At 39.2% G+C, this 23,216-nt stretch overlaps 1 protein-coding gene across 1 annotated transcript in view; it reads right to left on the bottom strand.

Annotated features, from left to right (window-relative positions):
* LPGAT1 (lysophosphatidylglycerol acyltransferase 1) overlaps positions 1-23,216 on the bottom strand; it is a 68,120-nt gene that overhangs the window by 23,280 nt on the left and 21,624 nt on the right. The window contains exons 3-6 of the mRNA XM_082756400.1: positions 18,184-18,302; positions 11,122-11,217; positions 7,832-8,105; positions 269-395 (exon numbers count right to left, since the gene is read on the bottom strand). Coding sequence (XP_082612526.1) covers positions 269-395; positions 7,832-8,105; positions 11,122-11,217; positions 18,184-18,302 — 616 coding nt within the window. The remainder of the gene's footprint in view (positions 1-268; positions 396-7,831; positions 8,106-11,121; positions 11,218-18,183; positions 18,303-23,216) is intronic.

Raw genomic sequence — 23,216 nt, 5'->3', positions numbered from 1 at the left:
TTATCTAATCTAAATCTACCCTTTTTTAGTTTAAAACCTTAACTCCTTGTCCTAACAACTCTGATGTGCTAAGCCATAGAATGGTCACTGAACTTTTCAGAAGAAAATCGTTGATAAATAGTGAGTTGCCTACGTGTGTGAGATTCACATACACACAAGACATTGCTATTGATTTCCCATATCCCAAAACATGCTGCTAATAACTTCTGAGTAATTTACATATATGTACACTTTAGTTCAATGCGGGACTAGAAGGTTTATTTCCTACCTGTAATGTACATGTGTAACTGTTGGTTGCCGGTAGCCAAGAATCCAGGTTTGGATGTCAATGGGTTCACCTTTGGGATACGCAATGGTTGTATCTATCACCCACTGGAGGCCTTTTGATTTGCTCTCTAGGAGTAAAAAGAAATGCTATGTTAAAATTAATCAGAAAGTGCATGCCACTGATTTGACAGTTATTCCGTTTTTAGATTACTTTATGAAGCTCAAATGAACTATGAAGCTCAAATATAGCTTAAAAATTTGAAAACATAAGACAGCCAAAAATCAAATCTAGATTTCATTTCAGAGCACAGAAATACTCTTTAGAAACTCTGGCAAGACCAAAACTTTACCACAGAGCAACTCCAGCCTTTGGGTATAGTCATATACCGCCTTGCCCCAAATCTTAGGTGCTTCCCCCCATTCCACAAAAGGAAAACTTCAAAAAATAAAGATCCAATTTTCTTTGCACTTTAAGGACATTTACAGATGGGCCTTTGTAAGAGCTCTCAGCACCTACTTCATTTGCAGCTCTCTGATGAAGCAATAGCCATGCAGATCCCTTTGGGCAACCCACCCCACTGCCGGGGGTAAGGCAAGCAGATAAAGGTGATTTGTGTCATAAAATAAGAGTTGGATTTTCAAAGTGTTTTGTTTGTTTAAATAAAAAATAAATAAAAATAAAAATAAAAAGCCCTTACAGGTTCTTAAAAATCTGAGTTACAAGATAAAGAAGAAAAATTGGTCACTTTGTGTGTGAAAGACAGGAAAGCAATGAGGAGGAAAAGCTGGTCGGTTTTCACAATGGAGCTTCCATCCCCGAGGTCTCTGGAAGGCTGGTAGCAGGGCTTGCTCTTACACTCCTCATCAAATTCAGAAAATGAAAAAGGGTCAAAGGAGGTGAACATGCTTGCTGTGAAAATTATTCAGTGGAGTCAAATCTAAACCTTAATGTAAGCTACTACCAGCAATAGTCAAGAACAGACAGCAGCTTAGCCAGGCCCTCTCCCTGCTCTTGCTTCAGCCCATCTGGCCCATCTTCAATCCCCAGGTTCACCAAGGGGGAGAGCAGCAGATCTGGAAAGTGAGCCAAGAAGGAGGGGCACATTGCCAGATGGCACTGTGAGCTGAGTTTGTCAATTTTGTTTCCATTCCGTGGGAACTGGAGTTGCCTTGTATTTGAGGTCATGCCACATTTGGGCTAGCAGAGTAATGGCACACAGTTACACCATAGCCAGCAACATATCTCACAGAATTTTAAAAGCTGTCTGTTATAAATAACCACCTGTTGGCATAAGTAAGAGGTGTTACATCTTAGTACCACGTTCAAGACTCTTCAAGCCTGCAACTGAGATACTTAACTATGATAGAGGTCAAGACAAAAAACAGCACGAAGACAGTGAGAGACTGTTCACCAACCTTACCGATACAAGTATAGGTAGAGGTATTCAAACTGAAGCAAACAGAGAAAGGTTTCAGACAGAGAGGAATGATTCTTCATGCACAGGGGAGTAAAACTGCAGGGCACTCCTTGCCAAAGGATGTTAAGGATGCCAAGACTGGGCGTCAAGAGGAAACTGGACAGGTATATGGAAGATGTCCATTGGAGGAATAAATACATAAGCAGAAACCCCCATCTGGCTTGCAAAACGTGCCACACTGAAAATAATCACAAGCTAGGAGAATGTGAGGGAGAAGTGTGGCGGGAGGAGTGTGATGTGTGTTTGCTCTGTTCGTCCTTTGCCTCTGGTATGCACTTGGAACCACAGAGAAGATTTGGGGTTAGACAAACTTCTGATCTTGTCCAAAATTGCCACCCAAATTTTACTGAGGAGCTACCGCACACATGAAGAAATCTGCAGCACAGTCTGAGGCACGCTCTGAAAGCCACACCAACTAGAACATACCTGGCTGACTCACAGGTTTCCACCTGCCTTTCACTTAATTTGCACTCAATTTAATTAAGCGTGTGAAGACATTTCCAGCAACCCAATCACATATATCTGTCATCTTAAAAAAGCACCTCCTGTTGTCACGGTGCCTACCTGTACCACTTCATTACCAATGCAAATGCAGTACCTGCGCGGGGCGAGACGGTGTGTCAGACCATTTAGTTCATGAATTATTAGAAGCATGCAATGTGCCAAAATCTGACAACGTGCAAGCTACACAGGTCAAGCTGAAATATCCGCAGTGTCACCTTCTGGAAATACTGTATTCCAAAATGCTGACAGACACGTGAAATGAGAGCACAAGGCTCCAGGCCTGCCAGGATCATGACAGAGTGCTTGTCAAGGCGCTCTCAAGAAAAGCACTAAGTGCAGAGCCCTTCATTTTAAAAGCAGCAATGTATTAGAGAGAAGCCAATATGAAATTAATAGTAAATCCACAGAAGTATTCATTTAGAAATGGATTTCGAAACAAGGCCATTCGATTTATTATTTTCCCAGATGTAAAGTGGGAATGGACAAAGACAAGTAAATTGTCTGAGTAAGCAACAAAGATCATTAATTGTAATTAAAAAGCGCCAGATAAATATGGGCACATTATCTTATTATTTACAGTAAAATGTTTTTAAATCATTTATTAAATATTTAGCTAGAATTTCAAACTATTCTTTCAGTGGATAGTGCTTCAAACTTCACTATGGGAAGACTGCTGCAGTCCTCCTCGTTGCTGATTTCTTACCTTCTGCTTTTGTGGGGCAGATCTGTGCATGGACTCCTCAGATCAGCTCCAACCCTTTCTAGGGCAGCGTGGGGAGAAAGACCCACCTCTGGCAGTCTGCCAGGAACCCCAAGTTTAAAAAAAAAAAAATAATTCTAAAGGGAACTTCAGCCTCTGCAGGCCTCCCTTTGAGCAAGCAGGTCTTATATATTGTGCTGTGTCCTGTCTATGAGGCATGCTTATTTTTAAAGCCATGAAGCTCTAGCAGATCCTGATGGACAACTGCACACAACACAAGGGGGTCCGACTTCCACATCTCTGAGAACGCTGCTTTCAGGTGTAAGGAGACTTTTGAACTAGCAGAAACTCAGGAGAGGCTACTACAAAAGTTATAATATGGTGTGAATCTCAGGTCTGGTATTTGTAACAGAAAAAGAGGGCATCGAGTATACCCATTCAAGAACTCCTCTTGGCTTGGCCAACGCAGCTACAGATGTTTCTGGCAGCCAAACCCTTTTGAACATTCTACCTCCACTAAACAACACTCTCATCCTTCATTTCTAGCACCTGCTGAAAGACTGAGCAGCCTGGCTGCCCGAGACTTCAGCAGCAGAAACAGCTGCAGAGGCCAAATTTAAGCTGATCTCTCCGAGGACTCGTTTTTCTCCCGCAGCATCAGTCTGCTTGCCGCTTTCAGCCCCGGTGGATGATTTTGATTTCTCAAATTGCCTCAAAATGCCATCAGTACGATTCTGTTTAAACTGTACATAAACGTTCACAACAGGCCTGCGGGGATCTGTCCTACACGGCTGTACTCAAACCACACAGTAAAAATATACCTCAGTATCAATGGTACTCACTTGCCTTGGGAGTGCTAAGGTGAGACGTGCACAAAGACAAGATTGAGCAATCAGAGGTTATCGCAGTTTTCCAATCTAGACAAAAATAAAAATAAAACAGTCTCCTACTTTATTTTATTTTTTTTTAAATCACCAGCAGAGGTAAATCTGCATAACTATTGTGTCTTACTTTTGTTCTAACTCTCCATTCAGCGATGGTATGTTGCTTTTTATTTAGTTCAGGCAGATTCTTCAAGACAGCAGTGCTCTCCCTTTCTGTGGTGCTCACACAGCAGACATTTGACCACCTCCAATTGGAGATTTACTGATGCTCAGAGCTTCTCATTGTCCCTTCCATTCATTCCCTGGTGTTACTCCCACCCAATGCTGCCATCCAGGCTCAACTAGGAGCAGACTCTTCAAAGCCACCAGCAGACCATCAGTAGTCACCACTGAGAAAAAGAATAAGCTACAAAGAGAGGCTTAGCTGGAAACCTTGCCTCCAGCCAAGCTCTGGAACACTGTCAAATTGCACTTGGAATAGGAAAGAAATCATCAACCGAGAGTGAACCTGGGGACTCCAGCTTCCACTTGTGAAAGAAAATATTTGCTAGCATTCACTAGGATTCAGGTGTGGCTTCCTGAATAGCTTACACTGCTCTAAATGCAGCCAAAAGAGGCCCATTGCCTCCCCTGCAACACATTCTGCCCTCTACTTGTCCTCTTGTGATCAGCTGGAGCACTGACCTCAAAATCAACTCCTTCCTCAGAAATTAGCACTCAGACGGAACATCTTACTCATCAGCCCAAATCTCTGTGCAAGAAATCACCTGGGAACAAAACCAGAAGCCCCCTTTACAAGATTAAAACCAACAGCCAAGTCCACCTTCCCACATTATCCAAGTCACATTCCACAAAAAGTGAATCAAAACGTGAGCTAAAAAAAACAAGTCCAGAGTCCAGCTCTGCAGAAAGGAAAACTGAATTTCTCTGAGATAAAGCAACAAAACTGAGTGTACTGTGCTACCTCTGAAGACAGACGGGTAACATTTCAATATGGCTGTGACCAAGCTCATAGCATCCTCTTATCAGACAGAATTTACTGCACGGTAAAATAAAACAGGATAAAAAAATATACTAGAGCACAGCTGATTAAAAATAAGCTCTGTAATGCATATCTTCAGTCAGCAACTGCTCCAAACTTCTTTGATTTGCCAACTGTTCCTTCTTAAGATTTGGATCTACACACAAGTCAACCAAAGAACAACAACAAAAAAAAACAGAGTAGTTGATTTTTGCCAGAAGATTTTGCTAGTTCTTGCAAAGAGAACTCTCAAACTTTCAAGACTATCAATTCTTTCCAACTCAGGAAACCCTTCACTTGCAACTGTGGCCTAAGTGCCCTGGAAAAAAGGAAAAGAAAAAAAAAAAAAACACACCAAAATAAAATAGCCCAACCATCAGTCCCCACAGAGTTAGGGTGACGATGGACAGACATCAAGTATTTTTATGCTGTCCTGTTTCTATTCTGCACTAACACCAATGAAACTCAACAGGAAAGGGATATAATTTTTGAGGAGAAGGAGCTAATGTATAAAGCATTTTAACAAAAATCAGGTGAGGGGGGAGATGAACTCTAATCATTAGTAATAAAACTTGGAAGTAACGAAAAGATTGGGAGAATGATAAATAACAGAGCAGAAAGCTTATTACAGTAAGTTGAGTAACTTGGGAACCCAGGACAGAGGAACACCAGGGACACTTAAATAACACAGTGCAGAGAACACGAAGAAGTAGTGCAGAGGAAAAATGTTTTCAACGAACCATGAAACTCAAATGCGATGCTACCAAGACAAAAAAGTCACTTCCCAAGCAAGGGAGTGCAGTAAGGAAGGGCAAAGCTTACACACAATTTCTGTGCAAAGCACTGCTGAAAACAAAACCATACACGCAGCTAATTCTGGCATCCACAACTCAGTGATGGTAAACCAAAGAAGATACACCCAAGTTTGGTTTCACTGAGATGGGTTTCTTCAAGTGGTTAAAAAAGGAAAAAATAAAACAGATAAAAAAGAAAGATGACCACTAACCTGTTAGACTTTAAAATTATATAAACTTGTAATGTTTTATTTCCTTCAGCTGAACAAATATTCCTCAATTTTCTGAAGTGGCAAGAGTAAAGTAAAAGCATTTGGAAGGCAGAAGATTCGAGCAAGAGTCTTCCATGCAAGGTATAGATCAAGAACTAAACTTTCATACATCTCTGGAAGAGAAATTTTACAATGGTAAAATTTTACCATGGTAAAAACATTTTGGTGAGCTTAAGAGAGGAGAGGACTTAAATAGCTCGGTTTCACATGTCAAATATTACTCTTTCCTAGCCTACACAATTTATTTTTACTTCTCTTTTCCTTCCCTTTTATTATGTTTTCATGTCCAGTGCTCTTTTACTCTGAAAGAGTAATAGCTAAAATCAAATATTTCTCTCCTATTTTTCCCCAATTCTGTGTTTTCAGAAGGATGGGTAGATGGTAGATGTACTTTTATTATATTTCTGAGATGAGTCATTTATTTTGTTACCCAACTAAGTCAACTGTTATCAGATACCCCTTTCTCAAGAGTCTGAATCACACCACTCGAACAAACAAACAAAAACTAGCAGAGCTTGATGTTCAGAGAAGTTGCACTCTAAGATAGAAATCTGAGATTATGAAAACAACATATGTTTGGTTCCCTTCCAGAACCAGAAGACCTGCAATTCATTTGGGGAACTTACTTTTCACACTGTTCTGCCTTTGAGAGAAGAAGAAATGGAACAGGCTGACCTTTTCCTTCTCATTTTTTAGAACCTAGAATTTCTTAAGAAAATTTGGGCTTTCTTGAGTCCTTCTTTTCTGAACGTAGCCTGAAAGGAAATATTCTAATGCATTCCACAGCTTGATTTCAGTTCATTTAAAATATTCCTTCCACTCCTGCAAGAGCATCATCTCCATTCATTTCCAATGTTGACAAAAGTAACTTTGAAACTGAAAATCTGGAAGTAATTTCTGTATGAGGTTTCCTCTTAACCCTGAAATTTGAACTTCAGCACAGAAAAAAAAGAAGTTATCTGTGAATGTGGCTTCACTAGGTTGGGTGATTTGGTTCCAAATGAGTAAAACTGCTAAATGATTATAATAATTTTGGTATGGAAATACCACCACCACCCACCAATAAGAGAACAACACAATTCCCCTATCCATTGTTTCTATAGTAAGTAAAAGAAATCCACAACTGGGTTAAATAGGATCCAAGTCCACTGTCTGAAAGTGCCAAGAAGTTCATTTTTAAAACTGAGAGACTAAAAGCACCAAGTCCCGTAACTACAGGCATTATTTATATCTCAGCTGTACTCTCCCCTACAGCCCAGGCATCCCAGAACAATAATGCTGCAGGAATATTCTTGATCCCTCATAACTCTTCCAATACAAGAGACCCAAACCAATCTTTCAAATCCAGTCAGTGACAGCACAACTCCCAGTAGCAAAGGACAGTCATCATAAAAATCTGGAGAGAATAAAAGAAATTGAACTCAATAGAAAATAGTTCAAGAAGAATGAAATACACAGTACTGGATGCAAAATTACTTTTAAAGCCAGAAATAAAGATTTAAATGTAGCTTATTCCATATTCCAGAAATACTTTTACTGCAATTCCATAGTACTGTAAAGCAGCACAAACCACCGGTTTCGCAGAAAGGAGCTGCCCCACCTTCTCATCCTGCCAGGTGCTCATTCCAGTATCTGCTCTGCCCGTCACGTGTGCTGAGACGAGCATTCACACAGTCATGGTGCAGACTAAATCAAATTAAAATTAAGGTTTTCTTTTCCTTTTTGTCCCAACACAAAAATAGAGGAAATAAAAGCAAACGTGAAAACATTTATATAAATATGAGTGTGCATTACGGGTGTATTTGACATGTAGACAGACCAATTCAATATACATAAAAGGTTTTGCTTAACAATGCAAACATCTTGGACATTCAATTTGCTTTTTATCCACAAGAGTTCAGTGATCTTTACCTTTTATCACAGCGTCTCTCCCTGCAGGAGTTCCGTTTTCTTGTGGAGCAACAAGCGTTTTCAGGATTACTTGCGTTGCCCCAAGTCTTGGCAGGGTGACATGTTTAAGAAATGGCAAATTGTTTTTCTTGGCAAATGCCTGGCTTGTTTCCCTCCTTTTCCTCAGAAAGCCACCCTCTGGAAATAAAACAATCCATTTCCGATTACGGCTCCTGTAATATTTTTCTAGATGCTCCTGGAGTAACACAAGCTGCTGGTCACGGTGTGCTTTTCCCTATAAGAATAAAACACTGCCTGAGTAAAATGAATGCTTAAAAGAGACATCAGACCAATAATTATTACATTTCAAAGATTTCTCTCCCCTTTCAGAGACTCAAACAATATTCTCCTCAGAGCACCTACTGCTGCTTCACAAACCATCTGAAAAAAAAATCTTTGCTAGCAAGGATGAAACTCTCTATTTGGTGACTTGTCTGCAGGAGACACATCTGGACAGTGAATGGGCACTCCACCAGTAATTTCTCCTAGCCGAGCACTAACTTTCCTTGCATCATCTTCCACACACCTCTTCCCCTCAGCCCCAGCCAGGACAAGAGCTGCACGGGCACCAGAAGCCACAGCCAGACCTTACAGCCAGGCCAGGTGGGTTCCCCACCACAGCAAACAGAGGATTTCTCCCCAAACCAGGCCGCTTGGTTCTTCCCTTCAGCTGAAATCAGCACCCTGATGGGCACACTTGGGGACTGGATCTCTTCCATACCACATATGAAAGGAAAAAAGCCTCATGTGAAAAATGAATGTTTACGATGTTTACAGGTTTTCTTCCTCTAGGAGAAACTGTTGAGTGGGAAGCATTTTGTGCTTTGCGTAAACTTCACAAAAAAAAAAAAAGCCCACAGCAATAAAAGTGAGAGACAGCCTAGCCAACTAGATGTATGACACCAGCTTCCAGTTTGATAATTAGCTGTATACGGGCTATAGCCAGGTGATAATTAAACCCGAAGGACCAAGGGTAGGGAAAAAGACTCATTAATTTCTCCTCTTTAACATATTAGGACAACTTTTTCCACTTAAGACAGTAAAATTTGTCTTTAATTACTGCAGAAATATCTACATCATCTTCAACAACAATCTTGTCTCTTCCCACCTCCACACAAAGCAAGAGCAAGCCACCCAAATTTTCACAGGCATGAATTTACATGAATTAGCATTTTAAGGGTTCTCTAAGTTCAAGATACTGTCACAAACCTTCCACTGTACTTTTTTTTTTTTTTTTTTTTTTTTTTTTCCCCTGGCAGGAAGAGGGAAGTAGTGGTGTTAAGGGAAAACAAGAAGAAACAGTATTTTATTAAAGACAAGTTGTGTGAAAGTCTGGATCCTAAATTTTAAAATCTCACCACTGCAATTATTTCAAACTTACCTCATGAAAAGAAGGAAAATGCTCTGCCTGCTCATGTTAATGCAATTAAAGAGCAATATAAAAGTTCCTCAGTTAAAACAGTCTTTTGACACCAGACCACAGGACTCCAGGATAGCACAGTACTTAAGAAAAGAGCAGTGAACAATAAACTGTATGCAAGTTAAATATCAGGACTTTCCAAAACCTAAACACACCTGGCAAATAGGACAGGTGGGTAACTGCAATTTAGCAAACACTGGGTCAGCTTTCTTTCTTTTAGAGGAAAGAAAACAGGTAGCAGCAGAGCACTGACAAATTCTTTAGGGTGCCATGCTATTTGCATCATCAATACGGCAAGTTACTGACACCCTCGGTTACCTGTCAACTTCTCAATGGGAGAAGAGAAAGCACCATTCTCCTTGTAGTAGACACCAAAAGCATTCCTAAAACTGCCGTTGTTGCTACTCATGAAAGTGAGGCTAATGTACCTTGTTAACCAAATCGGTTATATTGCACCATCATCAAACTGTTTATTTTTTATGTAAAAATAATGTATTTGCTCATCCAAATGTTAGTAGGGCCTTTCTATAGTTAGGTAAAAGATCATTACTCTCTCACCCTAAGCATGTCTGCTACACCCATTGATAAGAAGCTACCAAACGACTCAGAAACATTTTATTTTCAATATGTTTGCATGTAGACTTAGGACGATATTTTATTTTTGATGTTGCAGACCTCAGTCACTTGAAGAGGAATGTGCAAAACTATTTTTTGCAGCTCAGTAATAGTTCAGCTTTGTAACTGGAATTGCAACAACACATTCAGAAATTATAATTAACAAGCTGACAGCCTCGTGTACCTCAAAATGTGTATTTTGTGAATTTTAACCACTGAAATACATTATGAAGTATCACACCTGTTCTTTTCAATACGCTCACAGTACACTGTCATGTATCTCAAGATCTTAGCTTTATTATCTAATTTTGCTTGATGTTTTCTAAACAGGACTCTGGTTTTAGTTAAAATCTCACTTTAGATGTTTACTGCTGTGAGTATTTATTTTTAAGTAAATTAGCTTTTTCTCCTCTGTAAATGTAAAATAAGTGAATTTTCTCTGGTTGCCCACAGAGCTCAAGTCTAGACAAAAATAAAGAGGAAAGAAACATGTATGCTAGATACTACAGTTCATAGCACCAGATCCATACTTACCACTGTACTTTTACATTTCTACTTTTACAGTATGGTTTAATCAACAGCTAACAAACTCCCCCAAAAAGAACAAAAACAAAACAAAAGCCCGGGGGAAAAAAAAATAAAGAAAAATAACAAATCATTTTTTCATTTATTAACATTTAGGATGCTTTTCCAAACACATTCTTTCCTGATGCTCAAATACTAACTGATCCTCAAGAACCCATTCATTGCAATTAGTGCAGGTCCACCACTACCTGAAACTGGTACCGTGTCACTGTCTAAAGGAATGGTCCTGCCTTTCTCTATCTGAAATGCTGACAGTCAGAACAGTGAATTAACCAGGCTGACTGCACAGCTTCAAGGTCACTAAGGGAAGAAGAGAGGGGACAACAACGGGCAGTCAGAAGTGGAGAGACAAAGAGGACTACCCACGTACTTTGCTTGTCCAACTCTCACAAAAGACTTTCATCATAATCGAGTCCTGTAGACCTTCATGTCCACACAAATAATAAAATAAGCTTTAAAATAACAAATTTCAGAATATACTGGATTCACTCTATCAGAATACACACATATTTCAACATAGTTATTTCATTCTGCAAAGCAACCCTGAAGGACTTGCGCAAGTAAGTCCTGTCACACCAAAACACCCCGTATATACGGATAAATCAAAGCACCGTTACATGTTTCTATTTACCTGTCTTATAAAGAAGTCTCCATGGATTAGAGACACAATGCCAAAGTTTGTATACTTAAAAATATGATCCATCAGCCACATCATCTGACGGACAACCTGAAAATTAAAAAAAAAAAAAAAAAAGAAAAAAAGAAAAAAAAAAGAAAAAGAAAAGAAAAGGCTTAGTAAATATAATGTGTAGAGACTTATGTATATACCAGTCACCCTCATAACAGCAATAAAACTAGCAAATGTATGGAAGAAAGTCCTTTTGCATCAAAGTATAAAGCTACACAAATGCTATGCTTCTCCCTCAAGAACCTTTTTGTAACATAACATACAGTTGTACTCTATTAGCTTTATGCTACAGTCATTTCTACTCAGTCTTTTTGCACTGGAGGTATAATGCTTCTTATTGACACACCGTCACAACTTTAAGTCATCTGCAAACTAAAACTATTTCTGGTGTTTGTTAAAGGTCACAAAACATCACAGGTTTGTGTTTGAAATCTCCAAGTGTTTTATATTTACCACAAAAATCTTTCCTTACGTTTTTGTACTTATTTCGGGGTGAGATCATTTTGTTCTCCCATTTCTGACATGCACATGCTCCCCACGTGCTCACTACAATCTCTGGGCAGTGGCGTTCACTGAGACCTATGCACAGCCTGCATACCATTATGGATTTCTCTCGTGGCAGAGCAGCCACATGTGTCCCTGAGAATTTCATTAAGTCATGCTCCTTGTCCTGCCTGGCCAAGCAGCGTGGTGAGAAAGCATAAGCACAGTGGAGCCATTAGATTCCCCTTGACCATCGTTTTTGTAGGACAGCAAAAGCAGATACTGCATGTGCTCCGTCCTCTGAGATTTAAAGTCTGAGAATTATTCCAGAAGTAGATAACAGAAGGCAAAAGCTTCTGCCCCCAAGGTCCTTCCCCTCTATAGCTCCTGTTTGTATATTTTAAGAGGAGTAGGAGTTGGCTTTCCAACACTGGAAGATCCGATGTCTCATCCATGCTGTCAATGATACGTTAGGCTGGCTGCCTTCTACTCTTCCCTGTGTTAGAAGGCTGCACAGACTGCTCCAAGTTCAGTGAAACCCAGTCATGTAACAGAATACTCTTCCGTTTATCACGATCCAAAGAGTATGGAGAACCACTGTAATTCTCTGACAGTCTGAAGATCATGTTTTGCGGGAATTTTGTTTCGTGAAAAATAATAATAATAAAAAAAAAAGGCTTGATAATTTGCAGTACCTATCTAGAATTGCATCAGTAAGTCTTCCTTCCAAATAAATCTAATCCTCTCTTGGAGTGTTCTGATTACCTATTCTCCCTTTTGACCACAGAAGCTATAAATGAATCCTGGGTTATGTATTTGGAGAAAGCTAACTGTTACCTACCCTGCTTCTTTTACTTATCCTTAAACAACTGCGGCCAGATGCTTAGCAAAGTGAAATTTTTACACACTTAGGAGAACATAACTGCCAAAGGACATTAAAGATGCTTTATTGCCTTATACATATAGCTGATATCTCAGCTAAATCTAAACGTCACAGAATGCATTAAGAACACCGTAACTTTTGTGGGGTTTTCATATCAGCAAACTTTCTATTTGAAGATTTTGGATAATGCTAGAACACTGGAATCTGGACTTTCTAGCATCACTGGAAGTGGAAAGGGGAAACCATGTCTGAGAGAAAAGGGCAGCTCTGAAAGACATGAAATACTTTGCTCCAGAAGCAAGCATCCATTCCTTCTCTATGACATGCCAGTATCCTCTCCTGTCTGCTAGTGACATTTCTTACTAGATGTTAAATATGTAAGGGAACAAAGACACAGTATGTATTCGTGAGGGATAAAAAAACAAAATTAGTTCCTGGATATAACTGCCCACTTGAGACTAATATAGGTGAAACATTTTTATTGTTTTTTTTTTTTTTTCTTTTTTTTTTCAGAGCTTCACATTCTCTCCATTTCAGTAAAAGAGAAAGCCTTAGCGAAGTAAAAAAGAAATAAAAGGTGGGCCCCAAGGGCAAGAATACAAAACATAGCATTACTGAGAGGTATTACTGCTCCTCAAAGCACCATAATACCACCTCTTCATGTCCACGCACCAGCCTAGGGAAGACATGTTGTAGAGAACTACATCCTTTGTCATCATCAAGCTAAAAATAGTTTTCAAATTCCACTGATGATGCTTTAGTCTGCAGCAGCACCCATATGACCCTCAGCGTTCATCTATTACTTTGGCTGTTTTACAAATATTGTTCTATTCTACCAAGTAGAAGCTAAGCCAACATAATCTGCTTGGCCAGAGGAGATGAACAACCATAATAATCTGCTTCCCTGAAAAGAAACAGTTTGGGTCTTTTGAGGAGTCAGCCTTGGTCCCTATGTGTGGCAATCCAAGAGGAAGAACTGCCCAGCAATACTGGGGCTTCCCTCCTCCCAGAGCACTTTTTGTGGCTGTGTGCCAGCTGGGCATTTAGATCACAAATTCAGATGACTGTAGTTTTATCTTGGAGGCTGATCATTGATCTGCAGGGTCTGAAGTCCCATCTCACCATGTTTTAGGTGACACAAGAGTTTCTAACAACCTTGCCTGGACTTCCTCAGTCTTGTTGGGAAGGAGTGATGCTACTGCATCAAAGACCGGCATGTGAGGAATGTTTTAACAATTCGTGTCCATAAAGAACAATTCTGTTTGAAATGTTTGAATCCTGTCTGCCTCTGGGCCCTGCACTGGCAATTCAATGCTTGAACCACAGCTGCAGTGTGTCCCAGTCTCCCCCTCATTCCTCATTCTAGCCAATTTATCACTTCTTAAATTTATGAACCTGTTTGCTTTTGTTATTCCGGACTTCTATTTCTAACACTGCTATAGATGTGTCTGTGAATGGCTGGGGAAGAATGTTTTAATTACCCGTGTGTCTGGGAGTTTCAGAACAACTGATAACAACTACTGACTGTTATGGGATACTATGTGGGTCTTTGGTATCTGGTTATGGGGGGGCCGAGAAAGAAGCTGAAAAGCGGCTGGGAGACAAGATTTGAAGAAGGTGTTTTGAAGAAGGTGTTCTGTAAACTTGGGATGGTGCCCAGTAAGTACAAAGGGGAAGAGGAAGACTGCGAGCCTTCAGCATGGAAGACCCCTAGAGACCCCCAGAAGAGACCCCAGAGGAGACCGCGCATGCTCCAGTAGGAGGGACTGCACCCCGGAAGCTAATTTTAATAATCTATTTTTTTTAGAAGTAGTAATGAATATGTATTAGTCTAGGAGCATAAAAATCAGCTGCTTGATGTAACTGGTGTGCGTCCTGGTGGAGCGGAGACTCCCGGTGCACCCAGCGCTGTTTGCTTACCTCTATTCCTTTATATTCTTTCAATAAATCCTATTTTTATTTTAATCCTAATTTGAATCCTGAGCCATTTATAACAGGCATAACATAAGTTTTAACTAGGACAAAACATACATACTGCTGCCAAGTGGGCTACAGAAAGGCAAACTTCAGAGCTCAGTGATTACAAATTTGCCTGTAAGCCTGTGCAGTGGTGTACTATAAAGTACAGAAAGGAAATACAAATATTTTATGTATGTTAATTGATGAATACACACAAGCACATAAAATCAAAAAAGGGGAGTTCAGAGGGTAAAACACAATCATCCTGTTTGCAATCAGAAAGCAAACTAGATTAATGGGTATTCCTTCTGTTCTGCTACCAAGGGCAGAGCAGAGCAAACTGCAGGATAATGGTGCTGGCACTTTTATTAATGTCCTCAGGAACAAAACAGCACATCTCATGTGGGTCTCTAATCACATGTATTTCAAGTAGGTTAAGCAAAGATACTCAACATTTTTGAATGTAGGCTCATAGGTGTTCATGGACAGAGAATTTTTGGATGCTGTTTCAGGTCCTTTTTTCTACACCAGTTCCACTTAAGCAAAGTTCAGGATGCAGAAAATAGTTTTTAATGAGTTAATAGGAAATGTAGGTGCCTCCTATTCACAGGCCCGTTTTCATTTCACCCTGCTTAGATTTCATAACAAAGCAACCTGAACAGACTGACTTTCATTTTTAAAGCACCTGTCCATAACAACAATGAAAGCCAGGTATGCATGTCTTGACATTTGTACTAAAAAAGCTGCAAGATGCATTTTTTTTTTCTCTCCATTGTACTGTTTCTGTTCTTAATTAAAAAAAATAAAATAATAATAATCAAATTTATCAATCCTAACCCAGCCAGAATGCAGTAATAACAATATTTTAATCTACTTCTTTAACACAGGCATTAAAGGCTATGAGACCTCAACCAACTTACTAAGAGTTTGCCTTAACACTCACAAACTGGAACAAACGTTTTGAGCTATATAAAAAGTGAAATAAGGTCACATCTGATTCAGCAGAAACCTTGCTCTCTGTGACTTGTCTTATGGTATTAGTCAAACAACACCAGACCAGCCCTTCTGTTAAAGCATAACTTTTAGCTAAGTTCCACTTCACTAATAAAAGATAAAGTTTTCTTTATCCACCTAAGTTAATCTGAAATGGAATAAATGTATTAACAAATGCATTTTAACTCAGTGTTTAATAAGATTAAGTTTGCTTAAAACAGATAAGAAACACTATCATCTGTATATAAGAATTTATAGAACACTAGAAAAAAGTATGTCACAGTTCCTGACCTGGCCCTTAGGAAATCTATCGTCAAGCTGCAAGAAAATTTTTGAATTCTACTTTGCTACACAGAAAAACAGAGTTTAGTCTTAAATTGAACATTTCTGACTTCTTAAATTAACAATTAAAAAGGCAGCAGCAAATGGATATATGCTTGCTGCTTAAATCTGGATTCAGTCCATACTACCTTGCAAAGGACAGTAAAAAAAAAAAAACACTTTGGTGCGCCACAGGAGGAAGTTCTTCCTAGTTCTGACACTGCCTTATCACTGAGAGGCCACCTTTGGTACGTTATTTTACTTCTCTGTACACTCTTCTGCGTGAGATGGAAATGAGCATTTCACTTTTGCAAAATACTTTGAGCTGAAAAAGGTCTCCCAAGTGGTAAGAACTGTTTAGAAACTAACACAACTTAACCGTTGTAATAAAAGCAATTCTTGGAAATTACTATCTGGTTACTTACAGACAAATATCAAAGTTACAAAATACTCTAATCTTTTGTAACTCCAGAGTTAAGTTTAAACAGTATTTAAAAAGAAAAAAAAAAAAAAAAAAAAAAAAAAAAACCAAACTTGCCTCATTTAAATAGCAGTTTATTATATAATGATTTCTTTTGGATAGGTTCCCCCTCACTCCCCCAATGGTTTCACATTCTCTCCTGGTCAGAAATATGAAGCATGCTATTTAAAAGTGCCCGACTCAGCAAGTTCTATCAAGGATAAACTATCCTGATCTTTCTCATTATTTTTAGCCAGCTGTACCACTCATGCAATATTTTAAGAATGTGTTGAAGTTTGTACTTATTTTCTTTATTAGCTAAAAAAAATATTAAAGCCGCTCTAGGCTCTGGACATGTATATTCCAAGAGCAACAACAGCAACTCTAAGGGAAAAATGCTGATTTTTTAAGGCTGCTTTTCTTTTCGAAAAGCCCACAAACATAACATTCTCCGTAGTGAAGGTTATTTGCCACCTCAAAACCTTCCTCCATTTTTAGGATCTTCTGCACTCACTGAAACTTGCTTTGTCCTGACTGAAGCTTTTTAGCTAAGGAGACAAATAGGATAAACATGGCTTAAATTATACATATGGATGAGCACACTAGGAAACATACATGAGTCAACAAACCTCTGTGATATTTAAAGCACATGAGACTTCAATAGTCAGGGTTATATGACATACACATCCACAGGACTGTATCTTCACAGTCACACCTTGATCACAAAAGACAGAACAAATGTTTCCTTTCATTTGGGTATAGTACAGAATACCATACAAGCCTAACTTGAGAATTCCCAAAGGTATTAAAAGAAACTAAAAGTGCTTCTAGAACATTTTCTTCTCTAGGTTATAGTAGAAAGGAAGAAGTAAGTCCCTTTCTTCAGCCTTGAGTGGCACTGTGATACTTTCCAATTCAAATCTTTGAGGGGGTTTGTTTTTCCTTTGTTTTACAAATTGGCTCTGCTGGCATAAGTAACATCTGGGAAAAAATCTACAAAAAATGTTAAGTGACTGGTAGAGATACAGTGGATACATAATCTATATTAATGTACACTAAGAAAAACAGTGTCAGTTACAAGCTGTGCAAATGCAACAAAGAGCAGCTGTTTTTTTTCCCTTGTTTCCCCACAGTATGAGAGCACGAAAACCAACAACACACAGCTGGTGGAGCTTTTCAGCTTGCCAGGTGTGTCCCTCACCCTTTGTAGCCTAATCATACTTACCCTTTTCCCCTAATTTCCTCATTGATTTAATTTTCCATTTAGATCCATTACTCTAGTTTCTGGCACTACACTCTTAGACATGAATTTTCTGAACACCAATGCACGAAGTGACTGACATTAATTGCACTTCTCACCGAGAAATGCTTGAGAGTCTGTGAAATAAGAGCTTAAGCAATTCTGACCTTAGCTAGCCTGGATGTGCTGCCCTAGGGGAGTCACTTCCAGTTTCTGAACTCCAACCAACACCCCATACAGACCTTGCTCCTGACTTCATGAGGAAAATTCTACACTGGAATAAAGTCATAACCAAGAAGCTACACCTGTGTTGGTTTGACCAAAGGTGGTATGAATTGCAGAAGGACATATGGTGAGAGGAAAGAGTGGAGGACACGATTACCTGCAAGGAGATCTGCTTCCCTCCATGTTAACCTGGACCTGCACACTGAGTCAGCTTGTATCTGACATTCCCTAAAGGCAACGTTTATGGTCTAAAAACCTGCTCCAAGGTAATGTCACATTAAATGAAATCTAAACAAAAAGCTTCCTGTATTCAGAGCCTTGGGATTATTTGATGGATTAACAGACAAAAGAAAGTAAGTCATCAGCACCGCACACAGACACACGCACACCCAAGGTTACAAATTGCAAACAGAAGCTGCCCATTCCCCAGTTGTAGCCTACCGTGCCTTTATCCTGAAGGCACATCATCAGAGTGCAGACATCCCCCGTTGCTTGATGGTTCACCAGCACCATGGCTTCATCTTCCGATACTGCTTTAACATCATCACCCCATTCCACTACTATTGAAAAAGAAAAATAAAAGGTAAACTTTGTGATGACCACATTGCTAATTTCACTATATAAAAAAAAAAATCCACACCCACACACTTATAACAAAGAAACCTACATGCTACATGTCAATTTAAATTGGCACATAGCATAAGATACGCTATATTAGCAAGACCGTTTCTCCAAGCAGAGGGTATCCAGCTTAGTTTTAAATCGCATGCATAGAATAAGAACAAAACAAAAATACTCTATCAGGACATATGCAGAGATTGATCTTTTTGTGTCATTACACCATTCTATATTTAGGGTCTCAAAATTACATAAGGTTTTGACCCAGCTTTCAAATTCAACCATCTTGCTTCGTTAGATTTATTTTTCGAATTATGTCATAAAAAAAAAAAAAAAAAGCTGCTTTTACTGTTTTGTTTTTTTTAAAACTTGGCAAGTTTGCTTCATTTCTACACATACAATTATTAAGCTACTTGGGTAAAAGAAAAAAAAGAAAAAACTTGAGTTGGAACATTCTGTTTAAAACACTACATTAAACAAACTTAGTAATTCAAATGAAGTTAGCTGTAAGCAAGAAAGTGGGTTCAGAAAACGAGCTGCTCAGATGACAGAAACTATTAGTCACTACTTTGTAGACCAGAGACCAGATACTCCAGTGGCAAGAATGACATCAGGAGGAAGCCACAGCTGTTGATCATCCAATATCTATACTCACAAAAACTATGCTGAGGTGAGGAGAAGGAGTTAAAATCGCTAGTTGCATCATCACAGAGAAAATAAATAGATAGAGAGTAGAAGGCCTCCTGCAGAAGAACACAGGATGGAAAACAAAAACGCCTGCCATAAATCAAAGGCCAGCATGCACCTACTGCTCTTACTGGGGCAAAGAGACCGATGAGCAGAGTCTGACCCTCGCCAACAAGAGATGGTTACTGCAGCTCAAGGAAAGGGGAAGGATGGAAAGGCTGAGCAGTTCTATGAAGCTCAAAAGGAAAAGTAAGATGCATTGCCTGTGCACGTAGGACATGATTATTTTTCTGTATTCATTCAGGACCTCAAGAGGTTCTCACTGGCTATTATCTCCATTTCTGACCTCAAAGGCAATATGTCAGCTCCACTATGGTCCTAAAGATCCAGTTAAGAAAGGTTTTGTTAAAAGGTCTCCCAGCAGCAACCAGCCCTCCCTGCAGCACAATTCAAGGGTTATACTTCTGCTGTGCTCCCAGCTGTAGTTTAACTGAGGAGAAACCCATAGGCTATGCACTGAAGGCAAGAAGTGATAACCCGTGCATAGCTTCCCTGTCCTCGCAGAAATCCAATTAGCATCACACATTTGAAACTTGCTGCTTATTTTCCATCAGCTCCAAAAGCAGTATGACCTGAGACTTAAGCACAAAGTAAAATAAAAAAAAGTAAAAAAAATAAAAAAGTAAAATAAAATACTCTACTTGGTCACAAGTAGATGGAATCAGACTACAAATACAGAGAGGGGAAGCCTGTTCATCCCATAATGTCCAACCTTCCTTCCTCTCCCTGGCAAACTAAGCACAGGTCCTTCCTCATTTTTCTCAGTGTGAACTTTGAAGATCATCTTTGTTCTTCCTCCTTGATTACAAGCAAATATCCTCCGATGTCCTCTCTAACTCCATGGAAGGCACAAAGCACCGGGATGCTGCAATCTCAGTTGATGAGGCAGGTGCACGGTCAAGTATTTCACATTTCTGGGCACAACAGTACCCAACAATGCAAAAAAGTCAGACGAAAGAAAAACTGTCTTAAAGAAAATGTATTAAGCCCATTTTGGAATTATTACTTCAGCAACTTTACTAAGGCGCCAATACACAAATAGTCATACTTAACTGCAGCTTTCCAACAAAAGCTGAAGTACTAAAGCACCAAAAACTAAGCACTAAATACATTGAGAATTTGCAATATAAGGTGGCTCACAGATGTCTAATTATTACCAAATAAAACCATTTTACTTCTAGATCTGTCATTGGGGATGGGGTAATCTTTACCATAGAGACTTCCTTGGAACACATCAGTTTATATTATTAATCACTTCTACCACAGAACAGCTTAAAAAAAGCAGTTGAAAAATAACCTATTTTTAATCTTGGAATGCATTTCACAGATCCAGCTTTCTGAAGGATTAAAGTAAAGTTCGTAACAAAGTCATGAGAAGTAACACACTACTGAAAACAACTGAAGAGGAGAACTTAAGCTTGTTTTGCAAAAAATAAAAATAAAAATAAATAAATAAATATATATCTATAAATAAATAAAAGAGTAGCATACTAGGCAAAGACTAAGAGGTGATCTTGACATTTTCAGATAGGTCCCAGTCAAGTGAAAATAGGGAAAAATAAGTTTCTGCTACTACCTAGAGTATTCTACCTGCTCTTGTTAGATATAATATGGGGCAAACACTCAACCAGCTTACTGTGCACTAATGAGTTTCAGCAGAGATGTAGTACCAAGGTGAGTCCCGTGGCAAGGTTAACAAAAGTTTCATTTAATCCTTTAGTTGACAGATAAAATGAATTGAGTAAATCAAGTGGTAAGACTAATAGCTCAACCTCTGCCGCTCAGCTGACAGGTAGCAAGTTACTAAATCAGAGTGATTCAGCTGTACATCCTCTAGCTTCTTTTCCCTCTGCCATTTCTCCTCAGGCAACCTGTCTGTTGTGCTTAATATCGTTTTATGGTCAATTGATTGAGCTGATTATCAGGGAGAAAAGAAACAGTTTGTACAAGTCCTTCACATAGCATTTCTGGATGGGAAACAGAACAGCAAACCACAAGTGTGCAGAAGAACCACTGCCATTACCACAATTTTTTAAAGAAGAAAAAAAAAAAAAAAAAGCCATCTAGCTTAAATTCACAGTGCCCTTTAAACTCAGTGGAGGAATAAATGTCCCTCTCAGACTTTCCAACTGCTCTCAAGTTTTCAAAATGGGCATTTTTCTTTCAGAAATACCTGTGCCATTACATTCCTCCATTCCAATTGGAAACACTCAAATCACAGCCTCAGATGCATGGCAGCAGAACCGGCAACAGGGCTCTGCTCCACTGTAACAAGAAAAAAACAGTTCAAAGACAAATATTTGTTGCTCAAGGTGCCTGAAACCCAGCAAGCATTCCTCCACAACTTCCTTGTATTGCCAGGACACATTTTATAACGATACCAGCTCTGTGTCTACAGCCCTGTAACAGTTAGATTTCTGTAAATGTGGTGTAACATAGTGAAATAATATAAAGAGAGGGAGGAGCAGGAAATCAGTTTAACCTGGTAATTTGAAGCCACGGTAAATTCAGTACTGAACAAATCTAGTAATCCTGATGAGTAATGAAATCTTTTACCAGCAGGAGTGACACAAAAATGGCTTAGCTGTAAGAGAGACTTCATTTGTGACTTAGTTTTGAAAGCAAAAGGTAGGTTTCTCCAGGAAAGGATGAAGACACAGCATGCAGCTGCAAGTAAATGCAAGACAGAAAGACTTTTCCTTCCGAGTCCAAGACGTACACAAGTCTCTAAAACTAAGAAAATATTTCATAAAATGAGCTGCAAACTGAGCTTTTTATGAGCTAACTCTTGCAAAGCTTAAAGAAGAAAATAAAAGCAATAAAAGAGGTTTTTTTTTTCAGATTGTAACTCAATTATTGCACATCTAAATGCAGCTATGGAAAGCTGTCAGAACACGTGGCTGCTTTGTAATCATGTCCTTACCATAACTGCATGAATGTAAGTGATGCTATGAATAAATATTCAAGCACTCTAATTGCAGCATGTCATTAGGCTGTGCAGATCACTACTCAGCTAGCTAACAATTCAGCAGCTTTACATCGTACTTCAGAACATAGCTGGCAAGAATGACAGCCTAGTATTCTGCACGTTGTCTACAGGTGAAGCAGTCCTGTGATTTGCATAGCAATTAATATGAACAACTTCACTTTGCATGCTGCACTTTAAAACGTCAAAAGCATTTAAGATTTTCTACCCTTGCCTCTTCATTATAGTTAACAGTTGCACTACCGTGTGTGCAGTAAGAACCAGCATTAATTTTATTGGCAAATTAATGACTTAAGTTCTAGTGAGCACTTGGGCTTATTATTAAGAAATCACACTGGGTTTCAACTTCTTTCTCCACTGAGTTGGAAAGCAGAAAAAGGAAAACCTCCTTCCAGAAATTTCAACAGCCATTAGGAAATGTGAAGGAACCAGATGCAATTCTCTTACCAGCATCATCCAAATCTGAAAGCTCCCACATTAATTCCATAAATAAAAAACATGAGAAGGCCAATGCTTATGGCAAGGGCAGGGAAACTCTAAGTGTCCTAATTACCTTTATTAAAAACCCAAACACCATAAACACTTCTTTATCAGGGAGTGTAGCAATAGGACAAGGGGTAAGATCTTTAAACTAAAACAGGTTAGATTTAAGGTTATATATTTGGAAGAGATTCTTTACTGTGAAGGCGGTGAGGCCCTGGCACAGGCTGCCCAGAGAAGCTGTGGATGCCCCATCCCTGGAGGTGCTCAAGGCCAGGCTGGATGGGGCTTTGGGCAGCCTGGCCTGGTGGGAGGTGTCCCTGCACATGGCAGGGGGTTGGAACTGGGTGGGCTTTAAGGTCCCTTCCAGCCCAAACAATTCTGTGATTTTATGATAGAATGGTTAGATAAATCATCTGCAAGTTATGATATACATAAAGGTGTAACTGATTTGGGTATCCACGTTATTTACCTTTTAGATTTTCTTACACAGAGTATTCACAACTTTCTCTACAAATCAGAGAAGCTAAGAACTTCTTACTCCGGAACTCCCCACCCCATGATTTATTTTTCTTCTGATCACTTGTAGTCACACACATCCATGAAGCAAGACTTCAAGAAAAACAATTCCAAGAAGCTGCGG

The sequence above is a fragment of the Aythya marila genome (genome assembly GCF_965140915.1).
Source record: "Aythya marila genome assembly, chromosome: 3".
Classification (NCBI taxonomy): Eukaryota; Metazoa; Chordata; class Aves; order Anseriformes; family Anatidae; genus Aythya; species Aythya marila.
This window is presented reverse-complemented; position numbering and strand designations above follow the sequence as displayed.